Genomic DNA, 25077 nt, shown 5'->3' with positions numbered 1-25077 from the left:
CCCCAGCCCTGCCGGCGCCCCTCACTCCCGCCCCGCAGCCCCCGGTGCCCCCCCAGCCCTGCCGGCGCCCCTCACTCCCGCCCCGCAGCCCCCTGCCCCCCAGCCCTGCCGGCGCCCCTCACTCCCGCCCCGCAGCCCCCTGCCCCCCCAGCCCTGCGGCGCCCCTCACTCCCACCCCGCAGCCCCCAGCGTCCCCTCACTCCCGCCCCGCAGCCCCCTGAGCCCCCCCCAGCTCTGACGGTGCCCCTCACTCCCGCCCCACAGCCCCCCGAACCCCCCAGCTCTGACGGCGCCCCTCACTCCCGCCCCGCAGCCCCCTGCTCCCCCCCAGCCCTGCCGGCGCCCCTCACTCCCGCCCCGCAGCCCCCTGCTCCCCCCCAGCCCTGCCGGCGCCCCTCACTCCCGCCCCGCAGCCCCCGGCGCCCCCCCAGCCCTGCCGGCGCCCCTCACTCCCGCCCCGCAGCCCCCAGCGCCCCCTCACTCCCGCCCCGCAGCCCCCTGAGCCCCCCCCAGCTCTGACGGCGCCCCTCACTCCCGCCCCGCAGCCCCCCGAGCCCCCAGCTCTGCCGGCGCCCCTCACTCCCGCCCCGCAGCCCCCTGCTCCCCCCCAGCTCTGCCGGTGCCTCTCACTCCCCGCCCCGCAGCCCCCGGCGCGCCCCAGCTCTGCCGGCGCCCCTCACTCCCGCCCCGCAGCCCCCGGCGTGCCGGGACCTCATGCCGGACCCTCGTGCTGGACCCCGTTGTGCAGACAAGCAGGGCCTGGTCTGACCCACCCGTTCTCTGGGGGGCAGAGTCCCTCCCCCCGCCCAGGGAAACCACCAGAAACCTGCCCCTGCTGGCAGCCTGGGCCAAGGGCTGCGCAGCTGGAGCTGGGGGGGCCCCTCTGGGGCGGCCCCCCCCAGTCACACCCGGCGAGCAGCTGGCTCCAGGGGGATTAAAACTCACTTTATTCGACAAACGCGCCCGGCCTGTTTCTTATCCCACCAGCTGCTTTTTTCCTGTTCTTTTTTTTTTTTTTTTTTTTTGGAGGCCTGTGCGGGGGGGTGGGGGGGGCTGGGAGCCAGCCTGGGGATGCTGCCCCCGCCCCGATCCCAGCCCCCTCAGGGCTGCCACAGGCCCATGGCCCAGCCCCCTCCACCCAGAGCCGAGGGGCACAGAGGGAGACGGGGGGCAGGCTTAGAGAAAACCCACCCGTCCCCCTGCACCCCCCTTTCTGCACCCCAGCTGTGCAACAGCCCCACGGCCCGCCCGGCCCCCTTCCCTAGCAGGGGCCAATCACCAGTCACAGACACCCCCCCAGAGCAGCTGGGAATCCCGGAGATGCCCAGGCCCTTCCCCGCCGGGCTCAGGGTGCCTGGCTCCGGCAGCGGGCGAGGTAGTCGGAGGTGGCGATGGCCGGGCTGGTGCTGGCCCCCAGCTTCTGGGGGCGCGAGTATTTCAGGAACACGGCCTGGAGGGTGGAGCCGCCGGCCCGGAGCGCGGCCCTGGCCATGGAGCAATGTACAGCACCGAGCGCCTCTTCGCTGCAACGAGAGCCGGGGGAGGGCGTCACCCACGGCGGGAACCCCCCCACCCCCCGCTGCGGGGAACCCCCCACCCTCCTGTCCAGCACAGGGCCTGTGGCTCCGTGGCCCACCTGGGCCCCAGACAGCTGGAGCTTCTGCCGGCCGCATTTCAGGGATTCCCCCCCCACCCCCACGCCTGCACCCACGTCACCCACCTGTAGAGGCAGAGCTGCGTGGAGCCCTCCGGCCCGGTGCCCAAGCCCCCGGCGCCCGCCTCCTGCAGAACCCGCTGCGCCAGGCCCAGGGCAGCCGCAGCCAGCTGGGCCGGCTCGAACGCCACACAGTCTGCCTCCATCAGACACAGCTCCATGAAGTACATGGCCAGGTGATGGACCTGGGGGGGCACACGGGTCAGACCGGTCCACAGCGCCCCCCGCCCCTGGGAAACCCAGCGCCCCCCGCCCCTGGGAAACCCAGCGCCCCCCGCCTACCCCTAGCCCCCACTCCCCGCCCAGAGCCAGGGATAGAACCCAGGAGTCCTGGCTCCCAGCCCCCCCTGCTCTAACCACTAGACCCCACTCCCCGCCCAGAGCCAGGGATAGAACCCAGGAGTCCTGGCTCCCCGCCCTGCCCAGCTCCCCAGCCTGCGGCCGCAGCAAGACCCCAGACCCGGCGCTCACCTTCGGGCCACAGTGGCCCAGGGCCGCCAGCAGCCGCAGCAGGTGCAGGGGGCTGGTGAAATGCAGCTGGAAGTTGAGGCGGGACAGGACCTTGCGCTCCATGCGCAGCAGCTCCCGGCGGCTGAACGAGTCCTCGGTCATGAAGCAGAGCTCGGCCGGCTGCAAGGGAAGCAGGGCTGGGCCGGGCGCCCCCACATCTCACCTCCCAGCCCCCCAGCAGCTCCTGCGGCCGGAACAGCAGCCAGCCTCCCCCAGCCCCTCCTAGAAACAACAGAGCCCAGGAGTCCCGGCTCCCAGCGCCCTGCTCTAACCACTAGACCCCGTGTGACGAAGTGGGGGATTTTCTTGTTTTTTCCGTGTTTTCCAGGGGTGGGACTCTGTTTCCCTGGGTGTTACGGGTTTAACGAGGGGAGGGGAGAGGGAGTTTGTGGGGGACACAGGACCGGCGAAGGACCTTGGGACCCCGGCCAATGGCCTGGAGAATGGAGACCCCGGCGACTGGGGACCTGGGGACCCAGAGGCCCAGCTCGGGAGTCCCAGCCAGGTCTGGCCAGTGGGGGGACAATGGGCTGTGGGGAGAGGACCCCGGTGACCTGACCAGCTGGTCCCAGCCAGAGGGGCCAGAGGACAAAAGAGGGGAGAGGGGCCCAGGTGACCCTGTTTACCTAGAGAAGAGACAATGGACAGAGCCGGGGAATCTGAGGGGCCCAGCTGGGAAGCAGGGGGGCTCGGGGCTGGAGAGGGGGAGCAGGCAGAGCCCCCCTGGACGCAGGAGAGACTGGGATGTGCTGGGCTGAGGGAGGCCAGGCGAGGTTTCTGTGCTGGGTTCGGACTCTCAATAAACCCTCCTGTTTTACCCCAGCTGAGAATCGCTCCAGGCTAGAGAACAGGGAGGCATCATTCCCTCTGGGAGTGGAGGCCCCGGGGGGCCAGAGCGAGTGGACTCCCTGAGGGGGCCCACGGTGAGAAAGAGGGGTGCTAAGGCTCGTAGAGGTGCAGCTCCAGGAGGTGCAAGGGCTGGACCCCCGGGAGAGAGTGGACCCCCAAGAAGGGCTGTCTCACTGAAGGGGGTTCCCCCCAGGGACTGCACGGGCCAAGAGTGGGCATGACCTGAGAGTCCGTGACACTCCACCCCCCTCCCACAGCCAGGGAGAGAACCCAGGAGTCCTGGCTCCCAGCCCCTCCTGCTCTAGCCCACCAGAGCCAGGGAGGAACCCAGGCGTCCGGACGCCCTGCCTTACCTCGGGGAAGGTGCACTCCTCCACTTTGCAGGCCACGAAGAGGCAGGTGATGCCCAGCAGCTGCAGGGCCGGGACCCTCACTCGCGCCACCTTCATGTAGGCGTTCATCAGGTAGACGGCCAGGTAGAGCGTGTCGTCCGCCAGGCCCAGGTACTCCTGGGGGGACCGGGTCACCAGAGCAACCGAAAATGGGGGCACAGGGACAGGGCGATGGTGCCGGTGGGGGGGCACTGAGTGTGATCTCTTTATCCCCTGGGGGCGGGGGAATTATTGCCCTGTGACGAAGTGGGACTCTTCTTAATGTTTCCTCTGAATAGTATGGGGGTGCCTCAGTTTCCCCCAGGCAGTTCTTAAGTCTCTAGGTGGTGGGGTAAGGGTGTATGATCATTGCAGAGCCCTAGAGGGCAGGTGTGTGCAGGAGTCTGGACACAGACAATGGCCGACACCCTGTTTCTTGGCAACTGATGGCCTGGGCCCTTCCCCCTGCGAGGTGAGAGCTAAAGGGTTGGAGAACAAAGGAATCAGGTGACCACCTGGCCCGGGAAAGGAACAAAGCCCAGAGGAGGAGGGGCTGGAGGGAGTTTCAGTTTGGGGCTGGCTGGGACATGGAGTGAAGTGCAGACGTGGTTGTCTGGCTCACTGCCCCCCAAAATGGACCCAGCTGAGGGGTCCCGTTCTCTGCACCTGCAAGCTCTGTTTTAGACCATGTTCCTGTCGTCTAATAAACCTTCTGTTTTACTGGCTGGCTGAGAGTCACGTCTGTCTGCGGAGTTGGGGGGCAGGACCCTCTGGCTTCCCCAGGACCCCGCCTAGGCGGACGCACTGGGGGAAGCGCACAGAGGGGCAGAGGAAGCTGAATGCTCGGAGGTCAGACCCAGGAAGGTGGAAGCTGTGTGAGCTGTGTGTCCTGAAGACAGTCTGCTCACAGAAAGGCGACTACCCCAGAGTCCTGACTGGCTTCATGGGGAGCAGTTCCAGAGCATCGCCCAGGGACTCCGTGACATGCCCATTTTATGCAGGGGGAAACTGAGGCACCACGAGGTGGGGAGAGACCTGCCCAACCATCTGCCACAGGGGTAGAACCCAGGAGTCCTAGGCTGCCCCTCCCCTTCAGGGGCAAACCCAGCCCAACCCCACCCCCTCTTCGCCCTCCCCTGATCCCGGAGGCTCTGTGCCCAGGGACCCTGCCAGGGCCGGGGGGGTTGTTGGTCTGCCTGGTGTGGGGCCGTCGGGTCCCAGGGGGCAGCGGGGGGGGTTCACCGATACCTACATGCACCTGCACGAGCCAGTCGACGATGAGCGCCCGCATCTCGGCCGTCACGGTGCGCGGCACCTCCCAGCTCCGGAAGACGTAGCTGGATTGTTTCCTCTGGGGACGGGAGAGAAACGTGGGGATGGGGCAGTGGCCGAGCCCAGGGGCCGGAAGGGACATGCCACGGGGCTGGGCCAGAGCTGGGAGAGAACCCAGGAGTCCTGGCCCCAAGCCCCCCCTGCTCTAACCACTAGCCCCACTCCCCTCCCAGAGCTGGGGAGAGAACCCAGGAGTCCGGGCTCCCAGCCCCCCCTGCTCTAACCACTAGCCCCCACTCCCCTCCCAGAGCTGTGGATGGGACCCAGGAATCAGCCAGGGCCTTTGGGTTGCTCCTGCCAGGGTTGGGGGGGGGAGCCCCATTTTTCATCATGGGTGTAGTTGGGGGCGGGGCTGGTCCAACCCCCAAAAAAGCTGCTTCCCCCACCCAGGGACATTAGCCATGGGGCAGCCGGGAAGCCATTGTCACGTGACCTTTAACCCCCCCCCCGGCCATGCTGCCCCCTTCCCCCCCCCGGCACTCACCATCATGCTGGTGAAGATGTCCAAGGCGTATTCCCGCTCCAGGGCCATGCCCAGGCTCACCAGCGCCTGCATCAGCTCCTCGGCCAGCGCCCCGGGCACGCAGAGCAGGGGCTGGCCCCCCCCGGGCGGCCCCCCCTCGGGGCCCCCTGCGGGGAGAGACGGGGTCACCAGCCACGCCCCCCCCAGCGCCCCGGGCACAGACAGCAGCGCCCTCCCCCCCTTGGGGTCCCCTGCGGGGAGAGATGGGGTCACCAGCCATGCCCCCCCCAGCGCCCCAGGAACAGACAGCAGCGCCCTCCCCCCCCCGGGGGTCCCCTGCGGGGAGAGACGGGGTCACCAGCCACACCCCCCCCAGCGCCCCAGGCACAGACAGCAGCGTCCCCCCCCCTCGGGGTCCCCTGCGGGGAGAGACGGGGTCACCAGCCACGCCCCCCCCAGCGCCCCGGGCACAGACAGCAGCACCCTCCCCCCCCCGGGGGTCCCCTGCGGGGAGAGACGGGGTCACCAGCCATGCCCCCCCAGCGCCCCGGGCACAGACAGCAGCACCCTCCCCCCCCCTCGGGGTCCCCTGCGGGGAGAGACAGGGTCACCAGCCACGCCCCCCCCCAGCGCCCCGGGCTGGCGAACTCTTCGCTCATGGCCCTTCGGTCCCACCGCTGCGGGGCTCCCCACCAGCCCCTCCACCCCAGAGGCAGGTGCATCGCGGGCTGCCCGGCGTGCAGCTCCCCCGTGCTGGCACTGGCTGGTGGCACCCTGGGCCTGAGGCCTCCCGCCCCACGGCCCGCCCCTCCGGCCAGGCCCCTACCTCCCTGCAGGACGGGGCTCGCGGGGACCCTGGGGCAAACGGCTGCTGCTTTCTCTGGTGCCGCCTCTCGGACCCGGCTTCCCTGCGGCTTCTTCTGCGGGAGAGGTGGGGGGGCAGCGGGAATGCCACAGGGCCCTGGGCGGAGAGCTGAGAACGCCCCCACGCCCCGTCAGCGCCCCACTGCCCTGGGGGAGCCAGCCACCCTAGGATGACGGGTCTGTGACCCCGAGCCCCCCGCCTCCCGAGCCTGGCAGCCCCACACAGAGCCAGGACCCTCAGCCCCAGCTGTGAGCACTGGGGGCGTTTGGGAGAAGGACCCCGGCGTCCTGGCTGACACCCCTTGTCACCGGGGCAGGACAGAGGCCCCGAGACACTGCCGGGATTCACCGCCCCAAGCATGGGCCACGCCTCCCCATCCGCCCCCCAGAATCACAGCAGGCGGCTAGGGGCACATGCCCCAGCACCCCCTGCTGTGTGGGGTGAGCAACTCTTCCCGAGCACTTGGGGGGCTGGTAGTTTGCAAACAGCAGGTTTGGGGGGGGGTGAGAAGCTGATCTGCATTTTCAGCACCCCCACAAAGTTCAGGGCAACTGCACTGCACCCCCCCACCCCTGCTGCCCCCTAACGCTGGGCTGGCCCAACTGGGGGCCTTCTTGGACACTTCCTCCTGCCCCAGCGGGGACCCCTCCAAACCACCGTGACCCTCCCTGCACAGTCTGAGCTTGGACAATGCCTGCCTATTAGGTGTGTTACGGTAGCACCCAACAGACACCCCCACCCCCCTGACTGAGCTCAGGGCCCTGCCCCAAGGAGCTCCCGGTCTGCACAGGCAGAGGAAGGCTCCTTCTCCCCACGGGACAGGTGGGGAAACTGAGGCACATAGCTGGGGGGCAGATCCGGGGTGGCAGTAGCAGAGCTGGGAGCCGAGCTCGGTCACCTCAGAGCCCATCCGGCTGCTCTTGAGGCTGCAGCCCTGGGGCGGTGGGGGCCGTGCAGACAGTGAACGCCGCCCCCCCACCCAGGGGCTCCAAACTCACCTTTGTGGCCCCCTTGTCCCCGCCAATGCCCTTGTTCTTGCTTTTCAGCGGCTCCCGTTTCTCTTCTGCCTGCAGCTGCTGAGAGACCCGGGCATCAGGGGGTCGGGGGGTGACCCCGTCATGGGGGGGGTTCCCTGGACCCCACAACATCCCCTAGGGGGCCTGGGAGCCAGAGTGTGGCCTGGAGGTCGCTGCCCCCAGGCTGAGCTGCCTCTTGTCTTGCCCCTGAGGCTGGGAAGCCCCAACCTGGGCCCCAGCAGGGAGCCCCCCACAGCAAAGCCCCAGGGGAAGGCCGGTTCAGGACTTCTGGGTTCCAGCCTCAGCCTTTGGGGGGACGCTGGAGGGGAGCTTGTTATGGGCACAGGATGCCCCCCCCCCCCATGCTCAGGACCCAGGTGTCCGGGCCCAGCGAACCCGAAATGGGCAAGGAGGGGTGGAACTCGCTTTCTGCGGATCTGGGCCAAGAGCCCAGACTGACTCACCGGGGGTGAGGGCAGGGAGACCCCCCCTCCCATGTACAGCCCCCCACCGGGCCCCATAGGGGAGGGGAACATTGGCTCCCCGGGGGCACCCCCCATGGTTACTGGAGGGGGAATCTCCCGGGGCAGGCCCTGGGGTACCAAGGGCACCCCCCTGAGAGGCTGGAGCTCAGTGGCCTTTAGCAGCCTCCCAGGCTTGGGCTGGTCCCGCGGGGGCCGCGTCCCGGTACCGTTCTCTGCTGCGGGGGCCAGGCTCTCGGCTCATGGTACTTGGGGGGTTGGCCCAGCGCAGCCCGCATCATCCTGCCCGAGAGGAACAGCTGGGGGTGGGGGAGGGGAAAGGCACCAGCTGCAGGCCCTAACCCTGGCCCTGGCCCTGCTAATTAATGCTTCGTTAGGGGTCAGCTGGGGGCCCCCACACACTATTGGTGCATCCCAGCCCAGGTTAGTGCCTGGCCATTGGCTCAGGCTAGGGGCGGGGAGGGATAGAGCTCACCCCCCCCCCCCATGGCTGCAGGGAGGGGGGTCCATTCCCAGGGGCTGAGTCTGTTCAGCCAGCCCCGGGGGACCATGAGGTCCTGGCATGCAGCAGGGTCGGGAAAAGCCCCTGGCCTGGCCTGGCCCAGCGCACGACCAGTGCGGGGAGCAGGGAGCATTTCCCCCCTTTGGGGACGTCATCAAAGCACCCGGCAGTTCCAGCCCAAGCAAGGGCAGACCCATTGGCAACGTGAGGGGCTGCGGGTTGGGAGTGAGGGGCACCGGCAGGGCTGGGGGGCAGGGGGCTGTAGGTCGGGAGTGAGGGGCAGAAATTCTTGAGAACAGTATTTGTGGGAACAGCCCCAGGGCAGCAGGTGCTGCGCGTCTGCAGCCAGAGCAAGGAGGGCAGCAGGGGCCCTGTGCCGAGACTCAGGGGAGTTGGACTTTGTTCCCACCTCTGCCACAAACTGCCTGGGTGTCTGGGACGAGGTGGGAATGTTCTTAATGTTTTCTCTGAATACTGGGTGGGTGCCTCAGTTTCCTCTAGGCATTCCTTAAGTATCCAGGTGATGGGATCAGGGGGTGTGAGTGTTGCAGAGCCCTAGGCAGGTGTGATGGGGTCTGCACAGAGAATGGCCGATACCCTGTCTCCTGGCCACTGGTGGCCTGGGCCCCTCCTCCTCTGCAGGGTTGCTGGTTCAACTCCGGCTCGAAGGCTTTCCCATGCGTAACCCTCTCTTTTTGCACAGGGGTGGCATTATTGACATAATCTGGGACCGTATAGATCATTGTGGCAACCAAGGTCCTGTCGTGGCACCAAGTCTTGTATAAAGGGGGTCAAATGAGGTGTCTCAGACAAGGTGATGGTTGGCGGGTTAGGACAGTGCTGTCTATATGTGGGTATCATTTTTGTAGTTAAAGAGATGACTATTGGCTCTGTACTGTCTGTATTTCCAATTTATGCTCTGCTTCTGGGGGACACCCCAGACACGTTGGCGTCAGCTCTGCCTAGCCTGCTCGATGGCCCATTAAGGACCATCAGCGATACAATGACCCACTGAGGGAAGGCAGACACGCCTGGGGACTCAGCAAAGGGTGCAGGGACCTGCCCATATGACTCCAAACTCCATTTTGCTGTAACTTTCCACAGTCTGAACAAAGAGGGGTTCTTACTCTTGGAGGAGACTAGAAAGGGCTGATGCCTCCTCTCCATCCTGTCTTCAGTCCTGCTTCCGACCTTTGGAGGGACTTGGCTACACTGAAGGACCCCTCCCAGCTGGGGATATGTTCTCCAGAGACTTGATTTGAACCTGCCGTTTATTCCCTCACTGCTACAAGCCTGAACCAAGGACTTTGCCATGACTGTGTGTCATTGATTCCATTTCACCCATTCTCGCTCTCGTCTCTATCCTTTTCCTTTTATGAATAAACCTTTAGATTTTAGATTCTAAAAGATTGGCAACAGTGTGATTTGTGGGTAAGATCTGATTTGTACATTGACCTGGGCCTGGGGCTTGGTCCTTTGGGATCGGGAGAACCTTTGTTCTTTTACGGGGGTGTTGGTTTTCATAACCATTCGTCCCCATACCGAGTGGCGCTGGTGGGGATACTGGGAAACTGGGGTGTCTAAGGGGATTGCTTGTGTGACTTGTGGTTAGCCAGTGGGGTGAGACCGAAGTCCTCGCTGTCTGGCTGGTTTGGTTTGCCTTGGTGGGCACAGAAACCCCAGCCTGGGGCTGTGACTGCCCTGCTTGAAGCCGTTTGTCTGGAATTGGCGCCTCTCGGGGGGGTCCCGCCAGAACCAGCCTCGTTACAACAGGGTTACAATGTCCTTCTTAAGGAGACGGTGACAGGCCATCACTCCGCTCTTCCCAAGTTGTTGTGGACTCACAGGCCTGTGTGCTCTCAGCTCCCCACAGTTTCCAGGGAGAACCCCTCGTGTATCAGCCCTTCTCGAGGTCACCACCTCTTTGCCAGGGTCGAGCTGCAGATGCCTCCGCCCCTGGGACCACTCGCTGCAATCCCCAGGGGGACCCTGTTACTGCAAAAGTCCTTCTCTCTGGTCACACACTCCTAGGGATAACCGCCCCCCTGAAACCGCTCCTCTCGGAGTCTTCAGCACGCCTGGTCCTCGTTACCCCCCTTTGTTTTACTGCTCCCCAGTCGCTTACTGCAGGATGTTCGGTCCACGGGGTGCAGTAGATCCCACCACTGCCACCAGTTGTCACGGGGTCCCTGGGCGATGCTCTGGAACTGCTCCCTACGAAGCCAGGCAGGACTCTGGGGGAGTCTCCTCTCGGGGAGCAGCCTGTCTGCAGGCCACACAGCTCACCCGGCTTCCCCCTTCCTGGGTCTGACCCCGGAGCATTCAGCCTCCTCTGCCCCACCGTGCGCTTCCCACAGCGAGTCCGCCCAGGCGGGGTCCTGGGGAAGCCAGAGGGTCCTGCCCCCCAACTCCGCAGTCAGACGGGACTCTCAGCCAGCCAGTAAAACGGAAGGTTTATTAAACGACAGGACATGGTCTAACACAGAGTTTGCGGGTGTAGAGAACGGGACCCCTCAGTCAGGTCCGTCTTGGGGCCAGGGAGGCCAGAGCCCCATCTGGACCTCCCCCCATTTCCCCAGCCAGCTCCAAACTGAAACTCTCCAGTCCCTCCTCTGGCCTTTGTCTCTTTCCTGGGCCAGGAGTCACTTGATCTCTTTGTTCTCTAGCCCCTTCAGTCGGCCCCTTTGCGGGGGGGGGGGGGCAGGCCATCAGTGGCCAGGAGACAGGGTGTCGGCCAGTCTCTGTGCAGACGCCATCACACTGGCCCCCAGGGCTCTGCGACAATCACCCCCCTGATCCCACCACCTAGAGACTTAAGAAAGGCATAGGGGAAACTGAGGCACGCACCCAGTATTCAGAGAAAACATTAAGAACAGTTCCATATTGTCATAGTGGCCTTGGGCACGTCTCTGCTGGTCCCTGGGCCTCTGTTTCCTCAGCTGTAAAATGGGGACAATGATCCTCGCTTGGTCTCTTTCGACTGAGATCTTAGGGCCAGGGACTGTCTCATGCTCAGGGCCTGGGCCCGATGGGGCCCCGATCTCGGCCGGGGTTTCTAACTGCTGCTCCAGTGCACGTAGTGAGCCGTCTCGTTCGCTGCCTTGTGCAGCTCTCTGCTTGTGGGAGGGGGCGGGCGGCTCTCACACCCCCTCCACCAGGAATTTATTTCAGGCTAAAAGGCAGAACGAACCCACCTGCGCCCAGGGGATCCGTGCTGGGGCCCAGCTCAGCCGGGTTTGTGCGTCTCAGCAGGCCCCGGCCCCGCTTGGCTGGGTGACCTCGGGAAAAGCGGGGCTGCGGGTGGCCGTGCTGTGTGGGGCGTCAGGAGAGAACCGAGGGCCAGGGAGGGGGGCGGCTGAGGAACTCCCTCTGCTTCTGCCCCCCGCAAAGCCCACGGCCTGTTTTCCAAAAGGCGGCAGGGGGCTGGAGGGGGGGGCGTTAAAAACCTGATGTCCAAGCGAAATTCCATCCTGGGCACTAATTCCCTTCAGCCTCCCTGAATTTCCCCTGCAGCTTCAGCTGGATGCAGGATCCGTCCTTGTAGCCATTCGCTGTTGCTGTTGAACAGTTGCAGTGTTTCACCCCAGAAGTGGCTGCATCGCAGCACTGGGTGAGAGATCCCGGTATAAACAGCCCCTGTGCCCCACCCCAGAGGGGGCTGCATCTCAGTGCAGCACAAAGGGTCCCTGCCCCAGGGCTCACCCCAGAGACAGCTGCATTCCCCGAGGCAGTGACATCGTGTGCGTGCGCATGGGGGGGGGGTGTGAAGGGGATCAGGCCCCATTGGGTTGAGAGGCCCAGAGAAAAGGAATGAAAGGGCCACAGGGCAGCCCCACATACAGTGAGAGGGGGTGGGGAAGAGGCGTTCAAGCAAGGAGCACAGGGGCTAGGAACCGGACACTGCAAAATGTCCCCTCCTTTGCCACGGCCTCCCTCTGCCTCTCTCTCGGCCTCCGCTCCCGCTCCGTAATATGGGGAAAGGATCCTCCCTTTGTATATAGGCTGGGAACTCGGAGGGGCCCAGACCGCATCTCCTTGTGCTGCGCAGCGCCCGGCCCCACGGGGCCCTGGTCTCGGCCGGGGCCTGGGCAGCGCTGTCAGCATAGGGCCATGAGAGGCTCACGGGAACGTGTGTTGCTTTGAGAGCAGCTCCTGACCCCCCCACCCGGAGCCAGTCCCACCCCATGCCCCGGCTGCTGGGCTCCCTTGGGACCTGGCAAGGGGCTAAGCACACCCAGGCTTGTGGGGTGAGGGAGGGCCTGGCCACTCCCAGGCAGGGCAGGTCTATGTAGAACCCAGAGGACATGGGGAGTTTCCTGCAGACATGGGGGGGCTCCCCAAGGAAACAGGGGGAGCTGGGCCTGGTTCTCTAGGGCTGAGCCCGCAGCCTCCACCTCTTCCCTCCGGACCCCTGGGAACTCAGCACCCCTCAGAACCAGGCCCTGGAGCCTGGATTTCCCAGCGCCGGCCTGGGAAAGAAGGCCACTGCCCCGGCCCTGCAGGGCATCAGGATTTCCCCTCTCTCTGAAGCAGCAGGACACACGCACCCGACAGGATACAGGGCCGGAGCGAGGGCAATTCCTGGGGCAAACCCCAGCGCCGGGCGGCTGCAATGACAGGATTTGGGGGACAAGGGGGAAACAACGCATGGACCCAAAGCTTCCAAAAACCATTTTATTGCTTGTACCGTACAAATCCGAGGGCGCAGGTGACGCGCCGTGGACAGATTTACAGAACCAAAACACTCCAGGAACTAGGAAAAGCGAGAATAGTCAGAACTCACGAACTATCTTACAGAGTGAATCAAGTATCACAGCCCGGCCTCCGGGCCGCGAGCAGCCAAAGCTTCCAACTCCAGCTTTGGAGACGTTCGTCCCCCTGTTGCTGTCGGGGAAACCCACAAGGACGTGTCAGTCTAAGTAAATGCACCTCAACTGCAGCAACTACAGACATGGGGAAAAGTTTCTGGGCCCCTCCCCGCTCTGAGCTGGGCGAAGGGAAGATGGCCGGGCTGCTCGCCGCGCCAGGCATGCCCCAGCACCCCGGCAGAGCTCACACAATCCAAGCTTGGGGACTGAGGTCAGCTCGGGGGCCACTGGCAGGAGCCGTGCCCGAGATCCCAGCGTACCAGCTGCAGGGTCTGCATCATTCATCTGAGGTGCCCATCGCGTTGGAGGTTCCCTTTGCCACAAGAGTAAAATCTCCCACCTCACCGGGTGAGAAAGCTCCTGCCCCACTGGCTGCTCGTCCATCCTCAAAGCCGGGCGGATGCTGGGCTGGCCACAGACCAGGGCAGAGAAGCGCTCTCAACGGGAGCCGTGTCCTGGGACAGCCCCTGCCAGCCGGGGAGGGGCAGCCGTTCACCCCTGGACGCTTGGTGAGGCACAGAAGGGCACTGGATGGGCAGCAAGCCCAGTAATGCTGGTGGGAGGGAAGGACTCAGCAGCCCAGCCCCTGAGCCAGGTGAATCAACACGAAATTCCAGCGACTCAGCAAGCGAAAGGCCAAATGGACATTAAGGCTCTAAAGCTCTGCGAGAAAAAGCCACAGCACCGTGCCCGGGGAGCCGGCAATCTGGCCAGACGGGCAACCCGGGCGGCCACGTGGGTTTTAAATTAAAGCTTTGCTAGGGTCCCACCTGGCTCCCTGACAAACGCAGCGTGAAATACACAGCCCAAGCAACGAAGCACTTTGACAGCATCTACAAATGCTGCTCCACCCAGGCGAGAGCCAGGCCGCGCCGCCCGACCAGCAGCCCATGGTCTGCGTGTGCTCGGTGTGGGGCTGACGCGCTGCTCCCCGGACGCGGGGCCCCAGGAGGTTCTCAGCGGCCAGCTGAGCTCTGCACATGCAGAAGGGGCCTTTCTCCAGAGAGGAAATTGCCAGCCACTCACGCACGGGCCTGACACAGTCTGGGAAGGCCCAGGGAGGTTCGGAGAGCTGGGCTGGTGGTTAAAGGCACCGGACTGGGAGACGGGGGTTTCCTCCGCAGCTGTGTAAGCCTGGGGGAGTTCCCAGGTCCCTGGCCATACAAGGGGGATAAACCTTCTGCTGGGACCCCGGGGACAACATTGACCCTGGGGGCCCCGCTCTCCAGGCACTCGTTTGCTTTCCCCTCCCCGAGCCCAGCTGCGGCCAGGAGCAGACCCCATCGCAGGGGGGACAACGAGCTTCTCTCCAGGGGAGCCAAGGCACACCACCAGCTCCTCCGTTCAGCCTGGGCCCCCCTGCAGGGAAGTTCCCAGACGAACTCCAGCCAGCGGCTCTGGCCACTCAGGGCCACCTCCCGTGCTGCGGGTCCCCTGCCAGAGCCCTGGGCTGCGGGAGGAGACAGACCAGTGCTGCCAAGACTCTCGGGCGCACCCTGAGCGAGCGGGGGAAACCTGCCCCAACCCCCCGTGCCAGCATTGCCAGGGGTGCGTCACAGGCTGGGACAGGTCACGAGACCCGTCCCCCCTCCTCTCTCGGGGCTGAGGCTGCACCAGGCTCGGAGCGCAAAGAGCCTGAGCCTCAAATTCAGCCCAGCTAACTGCGGGCGGGCGCCACAGCCAGGGACGGGAGGGTTAAGGGGAAGTTGCAGCAGGGTAGGGCGCCGTATGAGCCCTGTGGACCCCCTCACTGAGTAGCCCCAGATCCCACAGCCTCAGCCCGGGCTCAGGCCTGCGGCTACCTGCTCCCCTGCTGAGGGTGCCTGTCCGGGGTGGCAGCTGAACAGCAGGGAGTCTTTCTCCCAAATCCCAGCCAGGCTGCACGGCCGGCTGCGGCTCTTGGGACGAGGCTCCCGCCCTCCCTGAGAAATTCAGAGACTTCAGCGAGGAGCAGCTGGAGAGGACCGGGACCCAGATCGGCGCTGGCTCGGACACTGGTAAAGGCGGCAGAAATACTCAAGAGCTTAAAAATTAGGAGCTGGCAAGCATGCCGAGCTCCGAGGCGGCAATCCCGGGGCCTGACCTTGCACAGCAGGAAGAGCTAAGCTGAGTACTTGGGGCATCTGTACCGAGAGCCCTGGCCCCCCATCCCTCAAATCAGGCATAATCGGCTAAATACCAAAACACGAGGCCACGTGGTGTCCTGGCCGTCAGCCATTCACCAGTGCGTCCATTGCCTGCAAGGGAACGGCACCATGGGGAACGAACCCCCAGAATTAACGGCTAACCGGCTGACCTAAGTAAAAATCTTGGGGAAAGAGACCCCACACACCAGGGACGCAGCCCAGCTTGGGCACCAGAGCAGGCGAGAATATCCCATCAAAACGTGTCTAACTGAAAAACTGCCAGGCCAGGCTCTCGGTCCAAGCGGCTGCAGACCCCCCGGAGTCAGGGTCCCCCCGCCACGCACCCTGAGGTCACCTCACCCGCACAACGTGGCTGTAACCTGCACCCCAGGTGCATCGGCAGCCTCAAGGCCATGCAGCTCGGATGGCTCTCTGCCACTGGGCTAGGGGTTGCGATTTCCGGCCCAGGCGAAGCTCAGAGACACTGGCTCAGAGATGCTGGGCAGGGAGACCCGCTGTGGCTCTGGGATGCCGGGAGGAGCAGAAGGCAGCTGCTCCCCCTGCCCCTCAAAGCTGCAGATGGTTTCAGAGCATTTGAGTCTGACACACGCGGTCCGGCAGCTTAGTGACAATGGGAAAGAGCGCTCAGCTCCCGCGACTCGTAACTTTCTCTGTCCAGTCTCCGCTGCCCGATGCACTCCGCCCAGGAGCTGGCGCTGGGAGGGACAGGCGGAGCAGCGCTCCCCAGCCCCTCGGCAGTGTCCACGACAGCCCAGGGTGTGTCCGAATGGGGAAACGGGGCCTTTGGCGTGTGCTGTGGGAAAAGATTAGCCCGAAGTCTGGGGGCTGAGCCGGCGGGCGAGGGGCTCACAGGAGCTGCGGAGGAAGGCGCGTCTCCGGCCGAGCACTGCAGCGTTTATTAGCTGCCTGGTCGTTCTGTGTAAAATCCTGCCGCACGCAGGGTGTGAAGGGACCGCAGCACCGAGCGCACCGACTTCTGGCTTTAAGGCAGCTTTGAAGAAAAACATTATTGCTTTTACAACCGTGCGTGTCGGACACAAGTACCGCCGTGGGCTGGGGTTGGCTTTCCTCCGGCAAGAACCCCCTCCCTTCCTGACATGCCACTTCCCCATGGAAAGGGCCGGCTTCTTCCTTAGTGCTCTTGTGCCGTGGGAGCCCTGCTGAATCTCCAAGTGCCCACCAGACTCCCTCCCCCCGCCTGCCCGCAGAGATCCACATGGCTCCAGCTGGTGCCCCTTTCCCAGCAGGTGTAAGGAAGGGCTGCAAAGATGTAACAGGCAGAAGAGAAAACAGGAACCAGGAACCCAACCCTGGGGCTGGCGAGCCAGTGTTCCTCGCTGCACTGGAGCAATGAAGTAAACAGCAGCCCTTGGGGTGAGGGCCAACCCGCCGGGCTCTAGGCCTGCTCGGAGGGTTTACTGTGCGTCCCAGCGGAGATTCCGAGTGGCGTCTTACGTCACGTCCACACAGAGTCGCTCTCCGTGACCAACAGAAATCTCTGGACAGAACGGGCGTCATTCCTTGCAAGTCAGTTTCGATTCCACAGGATTCCTCTCCAAGAACCTCTCTCCTGGTCTTTGTTTTTTAGGTTATGGCTAGCTGACAACCCGGCTCGCTGGGCCCTTGGACGCTGGAGGAAGGCTGAGAGAGGGGCTGTCTCGTGGGGTGGGGTGTCTTTAAAAGCTGTAAGCACTTCTAGGAGTTTAAAAATAAAAGCAACCCCATGGTACTGAACCAGCCAGGGCTTGGAGCTGCTCAGAGCCACGGAGCAAGAGCACTTCCTTCCTTTCCACACAGCTCGAAACGGGGAGCTAGTGTCTCCCCGCTCGCCTGGTGGTGTGATGCCAACCTGGCTGAGTTTCAAACAGCTGGGGCGGCTGCCCTGCAGCCTCCGGGGGCCGGGCTAGTGTGTGACCAGATTGCTGGAGAGAAATCCAAGGAACAAAACCAACAAGTTCTCCCGTGCTCGGAGCCCAAGTCTCTGCCTGCCACCGCCTATTCTCGGATGCTGGCGGAGTAGGAGAACTGGGGGAAGTGCGTCCGCTGATCGGCCTCCAGGGAGTCCATGCTGTCATCTGCAGACAGAGAGAGAAGCGGCTTATGTGGGGGTGGGGGTGGGTCTCCAAGCACCACAGGGAGTTGGGAGCACAGGTGGCCTTCAACAGGACTCATGCTCCTAAACCCCTTGGATGCTTCCAAAAATTGCCTAAAGAGAGCCTGTGCAACCGAGATGCCCAAGAGTTGGGCTACGTGGTGTTCTCTCTGCCTCCTTCCCACCAAGAGAAAACCAGGGGCCCGGTGGGCTGGAACCGTGGAGGCTTGCTCCCAACTCCCAGCTCCCAGGCTGGGTCCCAGTCTACACTGGGGACCACCGTTCCCTTCTCCCTCCGCAAGCGGCTCTCGCCATGTGTCTGATCAGCACACGACAATACAAGGCCCTGGATCTGGGCTGGTCCTTGTGAGTGCTCCCAGAGTACGTGATCAAACCCTGCGTCCTGGGGTCTTTCAGCCGACATCCCTCCACGGATATCAGACACGCCGCGTACAGCCCCGCGCACTCTGACCCTAGGGCAGCGCTGACGTCCTCACTACACAGTGCGGTGCCATGAGACAGTGGGTAGAGCTCAGGAATCCTGGCTCCCGGTCCTGTGCTTAGGCCACTAGACCAGCCAGGCTTCCCCTGCTTTCTGTGCTGGGTGGGGTGGAGCTCCCCACATTTCAGCCCCTCCCCAGAGCCCAGCGCAGCCAGCTCAGCCATACTCACATCGGTCAGGAGGCGTGATGGTGATCGACTGCGCTGTGAACTCGTCGTCAAAGTATCGCGTGTCGATTTCAGATGTCACTTGGGGCTTAAACGGCGGGACGAGCTGTGGAGCAAGAGAGGCTGACATCAGTAACAGGGAACGCCCACTGGCTCCCACCCTCCCCAGCACGGCAGCATGGCTGGGTCTGCGCCTGCCACCGAAACCATCCCTTCGGCTGCATTCCAGGGCCCAGCTACACCTCAGCTCACATCAGCCCCACGTGGACGCTCGCACGTCTGCTGAATGGCAGCGTCAGCCAACCTGTTACACCAAGCGACGCCGCTCGCCATCTGAAACCAGCCCAGGGACTGAGTCGATTTCCACTCACCCCGTGAGCTAATCCCGTGCAGCTCCACCTAGACCAACCCAAGAGAGGTCGCTGAGCAGTGACGCCTGCCTGCCATGTGAAGGGAGGTTCCCGCGAAAAGCAGGGCTGGCTTTAGACACAGCTCCAACCCCTCCTTCCCCGGGTCTGCAAACCGATCACTGCAGCTCTGAACTAAGGCACGAGAAGCCGTGCAACTGAGCGGCCTAGGCCCTCACCCCGCGCCCACGCGGGGGTGTATCATGAGCTCTGCTCTGTGCTGATCAGGTGTTAGCGAAGGGTGGGTTTTGCACAGCCTCACACGTACACTCAGTGGCAGCGGGCTGTTCTGAGAACTCTTCAGATAAGTGGTTCAGGGGATGAGAAAAAACCCAGGACCTCCACAGCAAAGAGGGTTCCCCCCTCTTACCTTCTTCTGAACCACGTCTTGCCAGTTGATGGCTGTGAAGAAGCGGTGCTCCATCACCTCCTTGGCATCGTTTGGCCCTCCTCCTAGCCTGGAGACACAGAGCATCCTTACTCCCTGGCCCTCGCTCCAGGGCCTGGGCTACTTGCACTGGTTTCCAGGTGCGATTTTAAATCCATTTAGTCAGATGGTGCCAAAGGTCAGGGAGCCCCTTGTAAATCCACAGGATCCTGGCATGTATCGATCAGCAACACCGAAACCAGCGCGTCTACCTAGACCCTCAGCCTGGTCCCGCTGGACCTTCTGTGTCTAGACTCCTAGAGTCCGAGGCCAGCGGGGACCACTGTGATCAGCTAGTCTGACCCCCTCCAACCCAGGCCAGAGACCTGCCCAGAGAAGGCCCTAGAAGCTTTAACCCAGGTTCTCCTGGACAGGAGACCGAGGACACTTCGCCTCTGGTCTGCACCTGCCATGGGGGATCTCCCGGTGCTTTCCCAGCCCTGACCGTCTCCACAGCGACCGACGCACCTGCCGTGGAGCAGCTGCCACCCCTGGAAGAAAGCCAGTGAGAGCTGGCGCCATGGGACCAGCTTGGACCCAGCGAGCCCCTGGGTGCATGTGTCCAGCACCCACCCACCTCTGCTTGGGGTCCTTCTTGAGCAGCCCGGCCAGCAGGGCCTTGGCCTCGGGGCTCAGGGTGCGGGGGAAGCGGATCTCCTCCATGAGGATCAGCTCAAAGAGCCGCTCGTGGTCCTGGTTGTAGAAGGGGAGGCGGCCGCACATCATCTCGTACATGACGACGCCCAGCCCCCACCAGTCCACAGCCCGCCCGTAGTCATTGTCCTCCAGCACCTGTGCGGGGAAAAGGGGGGGCTTGTGAGCTGCGGAGAGGAGTCCAGCCACTAGCCCCCCTCCCCTCCCAGAGCCGGGAGAGAACCCAGGAGTCCTGGCTCCCAGCCCCCTGCTCTAAACACACTAATCCACCTAGGCAGAGGGTTTTCCTCGTCAGCTTTGTTTCTACCTTAGAGTGGGGAACAAGCTGGCCAGAAACGGAGTGGAAGGGACCGTTCTGGTGCAGCGAGGGCCTCGTCCCAGCCGAGCAGCAGAAGGATTCTCGGACGTGTCTAGGGGCCCTGCTGGCCTGAGGTCAGGGTGACGCTCTGGTTTGTGAGGTGTGTCTAGCAGCAGCATTCAGTGCTGCCACCAACCTCCTGTTACACCCCACTCCCGGCCACGGGACATTGACCCCTCGTCTGTGGGCCTGGCCCAGGGGGCTGGGTCCGGGCCGGGCAGGCAGGATGCCTGGGTTCTGCTCCCAGGCTCGTCACTGTCCGGCTGGGCGAGTCCTGTCCCCCCCAACCTGTGGTCTGGGAGCTCTTCGGGCAGGCACGGTCTCTGCCCATCCAATGGCCCCTGGCCTGGGTCAGGGCGGTGCTATCGTAATACACCTAAGAGTGAAAGATCAGTACCTCCGGGGCCAGGTACTCCGGCGTCCCGCAGAAGGTTTTCATGGTGGCGCCGTCCGTTATGCCTTCCTTACAAAGCCCGAAGTCCGTGATCTTTATGTGGCCGTCTTTATCCAGCATCAGGTTCTCCAGCTGAAAGGCAGAGAGGGAGCGAGGGGGTCAAAGCTCCGGTTAATTCCGCTCGCTCGTCCACACAGAGCCGAGACTGTGAGCTTGATGGGGCGCAGTGGCTAGTCCGGGGCGGTCCAGGGAAGCATAAAGATGCCACCAGCAACATTAGGCCTGGGTAACGATCAACAGCAAGTCAATCCTCGTCAACCCCCGAGAGAGCACTGGGCCTGATGCGGCCTGCAAGGGATGCAGGCAGTTTGGCTGCATTCAGGAGCAGCCCAGAATCCCACCCTGAAGCCGGCTCTCCTCGTGGGCACAGCCTCTGGGCAGAAAGGCGAGCCAAGGGCAGATCATCCAGAACACGAGGTTAGGTAAAAGAGGAAGTTTTAAACTACCCTCTCCATGAATCAAGCGCTCACCAGGCCGTACTGGGGGCTGGGATGGAGCCCTGAGAAACGGGGCTGCTCGCGGCCAAGCCTCTGCTGAGTCCAGCCCTCAGAAGCAGGGACAGGAGCAAGGGGCCCTTGCCTCCTGTTCTCCAGACACCTTCCTGCAGTGACGAAATCCAGCCAGGGCACAGCGCTGCTGAGACACTCACCGGCTGCCTGCGTCTCACCGGCTGAGCCGAGCAAGGAGGGAACAGGGACCCAAGGGCGTAGAATTCAGTTTCATTTTTTAAAATGCAAGAGCCTGGTTCCCAAAGGCTCTGAGCACCGACTCCAGCTGCAGCCACAGGTGCGGAAGGCGGGAGCTAGCCAGAACCCGGGTGGACCGGCTGTTTGCCCTGACATTACCTTGATGTCCCTGTAGACCACGTCCCTGGAGTGCAGGTACTCCAGTGCGGACACTATCTCAGCACCATAGAAACGGGCCCGGTCCTCCGTGAACACGCGCTCTCTCGAAAGGTGGAAAAACAGCTGGAGGGAAGGAAAGCGGAGCGGGGGCAGTAAGAGCCTGGAAGCAGCCAAACGAGGGCCGAGCGCTCTGGCAGCTGCGCCGGCGAGAACGCTGGCAGGTGGGTCCGACGCGCACTGCCCTGTACGTTGACAGCCCCCGAGGCGGGGAGAAGGCCCGGGGCAGGAGGGGGAGAACATACCCAGAGCCAGGCAGTTCAGAAAGGTTCCCTCAAAGACACTTGTGTTTCCCTTACCAAGGCCAGCAGGAATCCTGCTGGGGGCAGTCACAGCAGCAGGCCAGCTGGTGCCTGACAGCCGGGAACGCTGGCTGGGAGAGGCTGGTCAGTGCTGCGTAGCCACACCTGCCGCCCACCCCACGGGAGGTGGGTAACAATCCCCCCCACCCCCCATAGTTGGGAGAATGTCGTTCTTACGGCCAGATGGCCAATCAGTGATGGCTGGGCAGGGAACCCAGGAGTCCTGACTAGCTGGGTCACAGCTCCTTACGGCAGGGCTCCTGCCAGGGGCCGGGGCTGACACTTCCCTGCAGCACAAGCTGCTGGTAAGACTGGAGAGCCCCCCAAGTGAGATAGATGATGGACAAGTTGAAATTCTGTCCTGCCGCAGAGGGGGGTGGGGGGGATCGGTCACAGACATGGGTCATCTTCCCGTTGACTCCTCTGCACCCCCCTACGCCCTCCTCCAGGCCCACAGGCCACCTCACCAGTGCGGGGGGCAGAACGGGCTCTTCTGCAGCTCCCACATCTCTCCCCTTCACATTTCCAGCCTCAGACGTCTCCCCCTCCCCCAGTCCGTGCTGCTGTTTGATTTTCACTTGGGGACTAGGTAGCCGGGCAGCACCCAGCGCACCGTGCGGGCGGGACCCACCTCTCCTCCGTTGGCGTACTCCATCACGAAGCAGAGCCGGTCGTTGGTCTGAAAGGCATACTTCAGTGCCTGCAAGAGAGGGAGCGGCTGAGAAGAGGCGGGGGCCGGCTGCATGGCTCTGCGCTTCCCGAGACGGCAGAGGGACTACGGTGTGTCACTCCAGCTCCCGCGCCAGGGAAGGGCAGAGCTAGAATCCCGTCTCCCACGCCGAGCCTGCTGGCTGCTGCCAAGCGGCCCGCCCTGCGGCCTCCTGGATGAGTGAGCAAGTCCTGCCCAGCGCAGGGCTTCTCGGCTGCCAGCGCCAGCATGGGGCCAATGGCAGGAGCTGGGCACTCAGCACATTCATTGCCCAGTAGCCACTGCGCAGCCCTGGCTCGTGCTCCCTCCCAGGCTCAGCTGCCCTGGCGCCGACAAGCGAGAGATGAGCACTCTGCACCCGGACACCCAGCTCGGGGCGCCGTTTGAAGACCTGGAGCTTTGCCCCTCCCAGGGGCACTTGCTGCACTGCTGATGGAGGACACTGTGAGTCTGAAGGATCTTTCAGGTTTCAGCCGGCATGTAAGCAGCCCACTTCCCCGGCTGGCACAGCCGCCCTGCCCGCCCGGAGACCCCACGGGGACTTCCCCGGCTGGCACGGCCGCCCTGCCCGCCCGGAGACCCCACAGGGACTTCCCCGGCTGGCACGGCCGCCCTGCCCGCCCGGAGACCCCACGGGGACTTCCCCGGCTGGCACGGCCGCCCTGCCCGCCCGGAGACTCCACAGGGACTTCCCCGGCTGGCACGGCCGCCCTGCCCGCCCGGAGACCCACGGGGCGGATTTACCGTCAGGAAGGGATGCCTGCTGTTCTGCAGCACTCTGCTCTCTGTAACCGTGTGCGCCACCTCGTCCTGTGGGGAGACAGACACCGCAGGAGATCAGTCGTGCACTCAAAGCCAGCCGGCCACCCCACCGAGCCGCAGCCGCTGGCCTTCGAGCTGGCAGGTCTGGACCGGAATCCAGCCCTGGGGGGGCAGCATTCATGCCCGAGGGGAACAGTGGCCAAGGCACAATGCTCACCGCTGGCCAGCAAAGCGCTGGAGAACATGCTCAAGTCTCACTGAATTTTAAGTGAAGCAGGTGCTTTAAGTGTGTTGCTGACTCAGCACCCACAGTCCCCCCCACACATTTATTGCTCTACTCCTGAGGAACCCCAGCCATGTAGCAGCCCCCCTGGAGCCAGGTGCTGTACAAACCCCACACAGAAAGACAGCCCCCGCCCCAAGCAGCTTACAGCCGAAGGCGGATGGCAATGGGTGAACACATTCATTTCTAAGTCTTTGAAGCATAGGTGAGAATTTCTGCCCCTGCTCCCAGAGGCAAACACACACACACAGGAGAGAGACGGACCACGAGCCACAAACGGCAGAGGATGATGTTACCTAACAGCACGCACAGCACACGCCTGCAGGTTTGGAATACACCTTGTTTCAGGCCCCCAAGCCCCTCCGCGCTGACCCTTCCCTCCCCGAACGGCCCCGCGTACCTTTGCGATGATGACTTCTTTCCGCAGGATCTTCATGGCGTAATAGCGCCCAGTGGCCTTTTCCCGCACCAGGATCACTTTGCCGAAGGTGCCTTTCCCCAAGAGTTTCAGGTAGTCGAAATCGTTCATGGTCTAGGGAGAAAGGCAGATGGGGGGAGGGTTAACGCTGCGGCATGGGATGGCTGGAAGGTGGGGAAATGCCGACCGACGAGCCTATCGAAAACCGAGGGGTTCTCCCGCCGGGGTAGCTAGTTCTAAAAACGGTTCCGGCCTGGGTAGAAGAACAGCATGAGGTCAAGACACCCAGCTATGGCCCACTCCAGCCCTCTGGCGCGCATGGGGGGCAGTTTCACCCTGGCAATTTAAACCATGGTCTTGTGTGCTTCTGTGCACAATGGCCAACCTCAAACACCACGACTCCCACTTCCCTGCGGAGCAGGCTCTTGTTCCAGACAAATATGCAATGTAGTGGCTAGGAGAGGGGCTTGCAGAAATCACAGGAAAAAGTCAATGGTTTCCCCCTCCCCATGGAAGAAGACCCCCAGGAGCTGACAGAAGATGACTGGCCAGAGAAAACGGAAGGGAACCAGTTTCAGACAAGTGCTGTGAACCACATGCAGCCCGGGGGGAAAGAAATCACAGTGCGTTTCTGTCGCAGGGGACGGGTGTCCTGAGAGATCAGCCCCTGTGAGGGACCTAGCTGGAGTGACTCGCCATCCCACCTCCCCAGGCTCTCAGAGAGCGCACAGGAGAACCTGGCCGGGAGACGTTAGCAGCTTGGAGCAAACGAATGAAAACAGGAACAGCGTCACGACGGCGAAGGTTCTGACCTTTCCCAGACTGCGACCTCACAGTACAGCCGAAACAAGGTTTGGGGTCCCCCACCTCCTTCCCATCCTGCCCCCCGAAACCACGACCCCCACCCCCGCTGAGAAACCTCAACACGCCAGCCGTCTTACTGCTTTCGCCCGGGTCTTGGTCACGGCCACTTCCATCTCCTCAGCCCCAGTGGTGTCGGTGGGAGAGCCGCATTTGTAATCCATCGTGTCTTCTTCGGGCTCTTGGTTCTTTAAGCTGTTGGCGACGGTCTGAATGGCGTGCATCCACTCCTCCCTGCGGTGAGCACAGGGGTCAGGACCGCAGCAGGGCCCAGGCAGCTGCACTGCTGCTTGCAGGGGGAGAACACGGCAGGAGCCGAGGGATGGACGGGTGCGTCAGCACCTCTGAGCAGGCCGGGTCTTGGCAGCTCGGATTCTGCGCTTCCTCCTCCCACAGCAGTGACCCCGGGTCCCAGCGCTGCCCTGACTGATTTCAGCCCGGGCCTCCTCACCCCCGGTTCGCACTCTGCCAGCGCGACCCATCAGCCTCACTTCGGAGCGGACCTTTGCAATTAGCACAAACACAAAACTTCCCACTTGTTCCGGTTGCAAGAGGCCCCTGGCGTGAGGACATGCTGTGCTCAGAGCAAGCAGCTCTTCTCACTGCTGCCTAGAGACCCCCTGGTCCCGAGGGGGACAGGGAGCCCCTGGGGACTAGCTG

General features: G+C 63.6%; 2 protein-coding genes across 8 annotated transcripts in view; both read right to left on the bottom strand.

Annotated features, from left to right (window-relative positions):
- Positions 1-1325: 1325 nt before the first annotated feature.
- On the bottom strand, positions 1326-7883 carry CCNP (cyclin P). Its single transcript, XM_073322311.1, has 9 exons — positions 7812-7883; positions 7103-7180; positions 6066-6159; positions 5261-5406; positions 4697-4795; positions 3427-3582; positions 2186-2344; positions 1721-1899; positions 1326-1523 (listed from the first exon to the last, which is right to left on the bottom strand). Exons 1-9 carry the CDS (start codon positions 7881-7883, stop codon positions 1346-1348), a joined length of 1161 nt encoding a protein of 386 aa, XP_073178412.1. The 3' UTR covers positions 1326-1345.
- A 4881-nt stretch (positions 7884-12764) lies between these two features.
- AKT2 (AKT serine/threonine kinase 2) overlaps positions 12765-25077 on the bottom strand; it is a 37408-nt gene continuing 25095 nt past the window's right edge. For 6 of the 7 annotated variants that reach the window (XM_073321858.2, XM_073321852.2, XM_073321853.2 and 3 more), the window contains 10 exons: positions 24498-24651; positions 23539-23670; positions 22838-22903; positions 22016-22084; positions 21026-21148; positions 20124-20252; positions 19292-19506; positions 18658-18745; positions 17884-17986; positions 12765-17194 (listed from right to left, as the gene is read on the bottom strand). In XM_073321858.2, the coding sequence (XP_073177959.1) occupies positions 17115-17194; positions 17884-17986; positions 18658-18745; positions 19292-19506; positions 20124-20252; positions 21026-21148; positions 22016-22084; positions 22838-22903; positions 23539-23670; positions 24498-24651 (1159 nt within the window). In that variant the 3' untranslated portion in view covers positions 12765-17114. Of the gene's footprint in view, positions 17195-17883; positions 17987-18657; positions 18746-19291; positions 19507-20123; positions 20253-21025; positions 21149-22015; positions 22085-22837; positions 22904-23538; positions 23671-24497; positions 24704-25077 lie in introns of all 7 variants that reach the window. The other variant, XM_078850044.1, reaches the window with a different exon arrangement.

This window comes from Lepidochelys kempii, chromosome 23 (assembly GCF_965140285.1).
Source record: "Lepidochelys kempii isolate rLepKem1 chromosome 23, rLepKem1.hap1, whole genome shotgun sequence".
Taxonomy (NCBI): Eukaryota; Metazoa; Chordata; order Testudines; family Cheloniidae; genus Lepidochelys; species Lepidochelys kempii.
The sequence above is the reverse complement of the archived record's forward strand: the minus strand, read 5'-3'. Positions and strand labels throughout refer to the sequence as shown.

Bases quoted from the DNA above. Each gene is read 5' to 3' on its own strand.
- CCNP (XM_073322311.1), bottom strand. From the start codon at position 7,883: ATGATGCGGGCTGCGCTGGGCCAACCCCCCAAGTACCATGAGCCGAGA. The intron at 4,796-5,260 runs GTGAGTGCCGGG...TCCCGTCCCCAG, and splicing joins ACATCTTCACCAGCATGATG to AGGAAACAATCCAGCTACGT. The intron at 2,345-3,426 runs GTAAGGCAGGGC...CTTCCCTTGCAG, and splicing joins AGGAGTGCACCTTCCCCGAG to CCGGCCGAGCTCTGCTTCAT.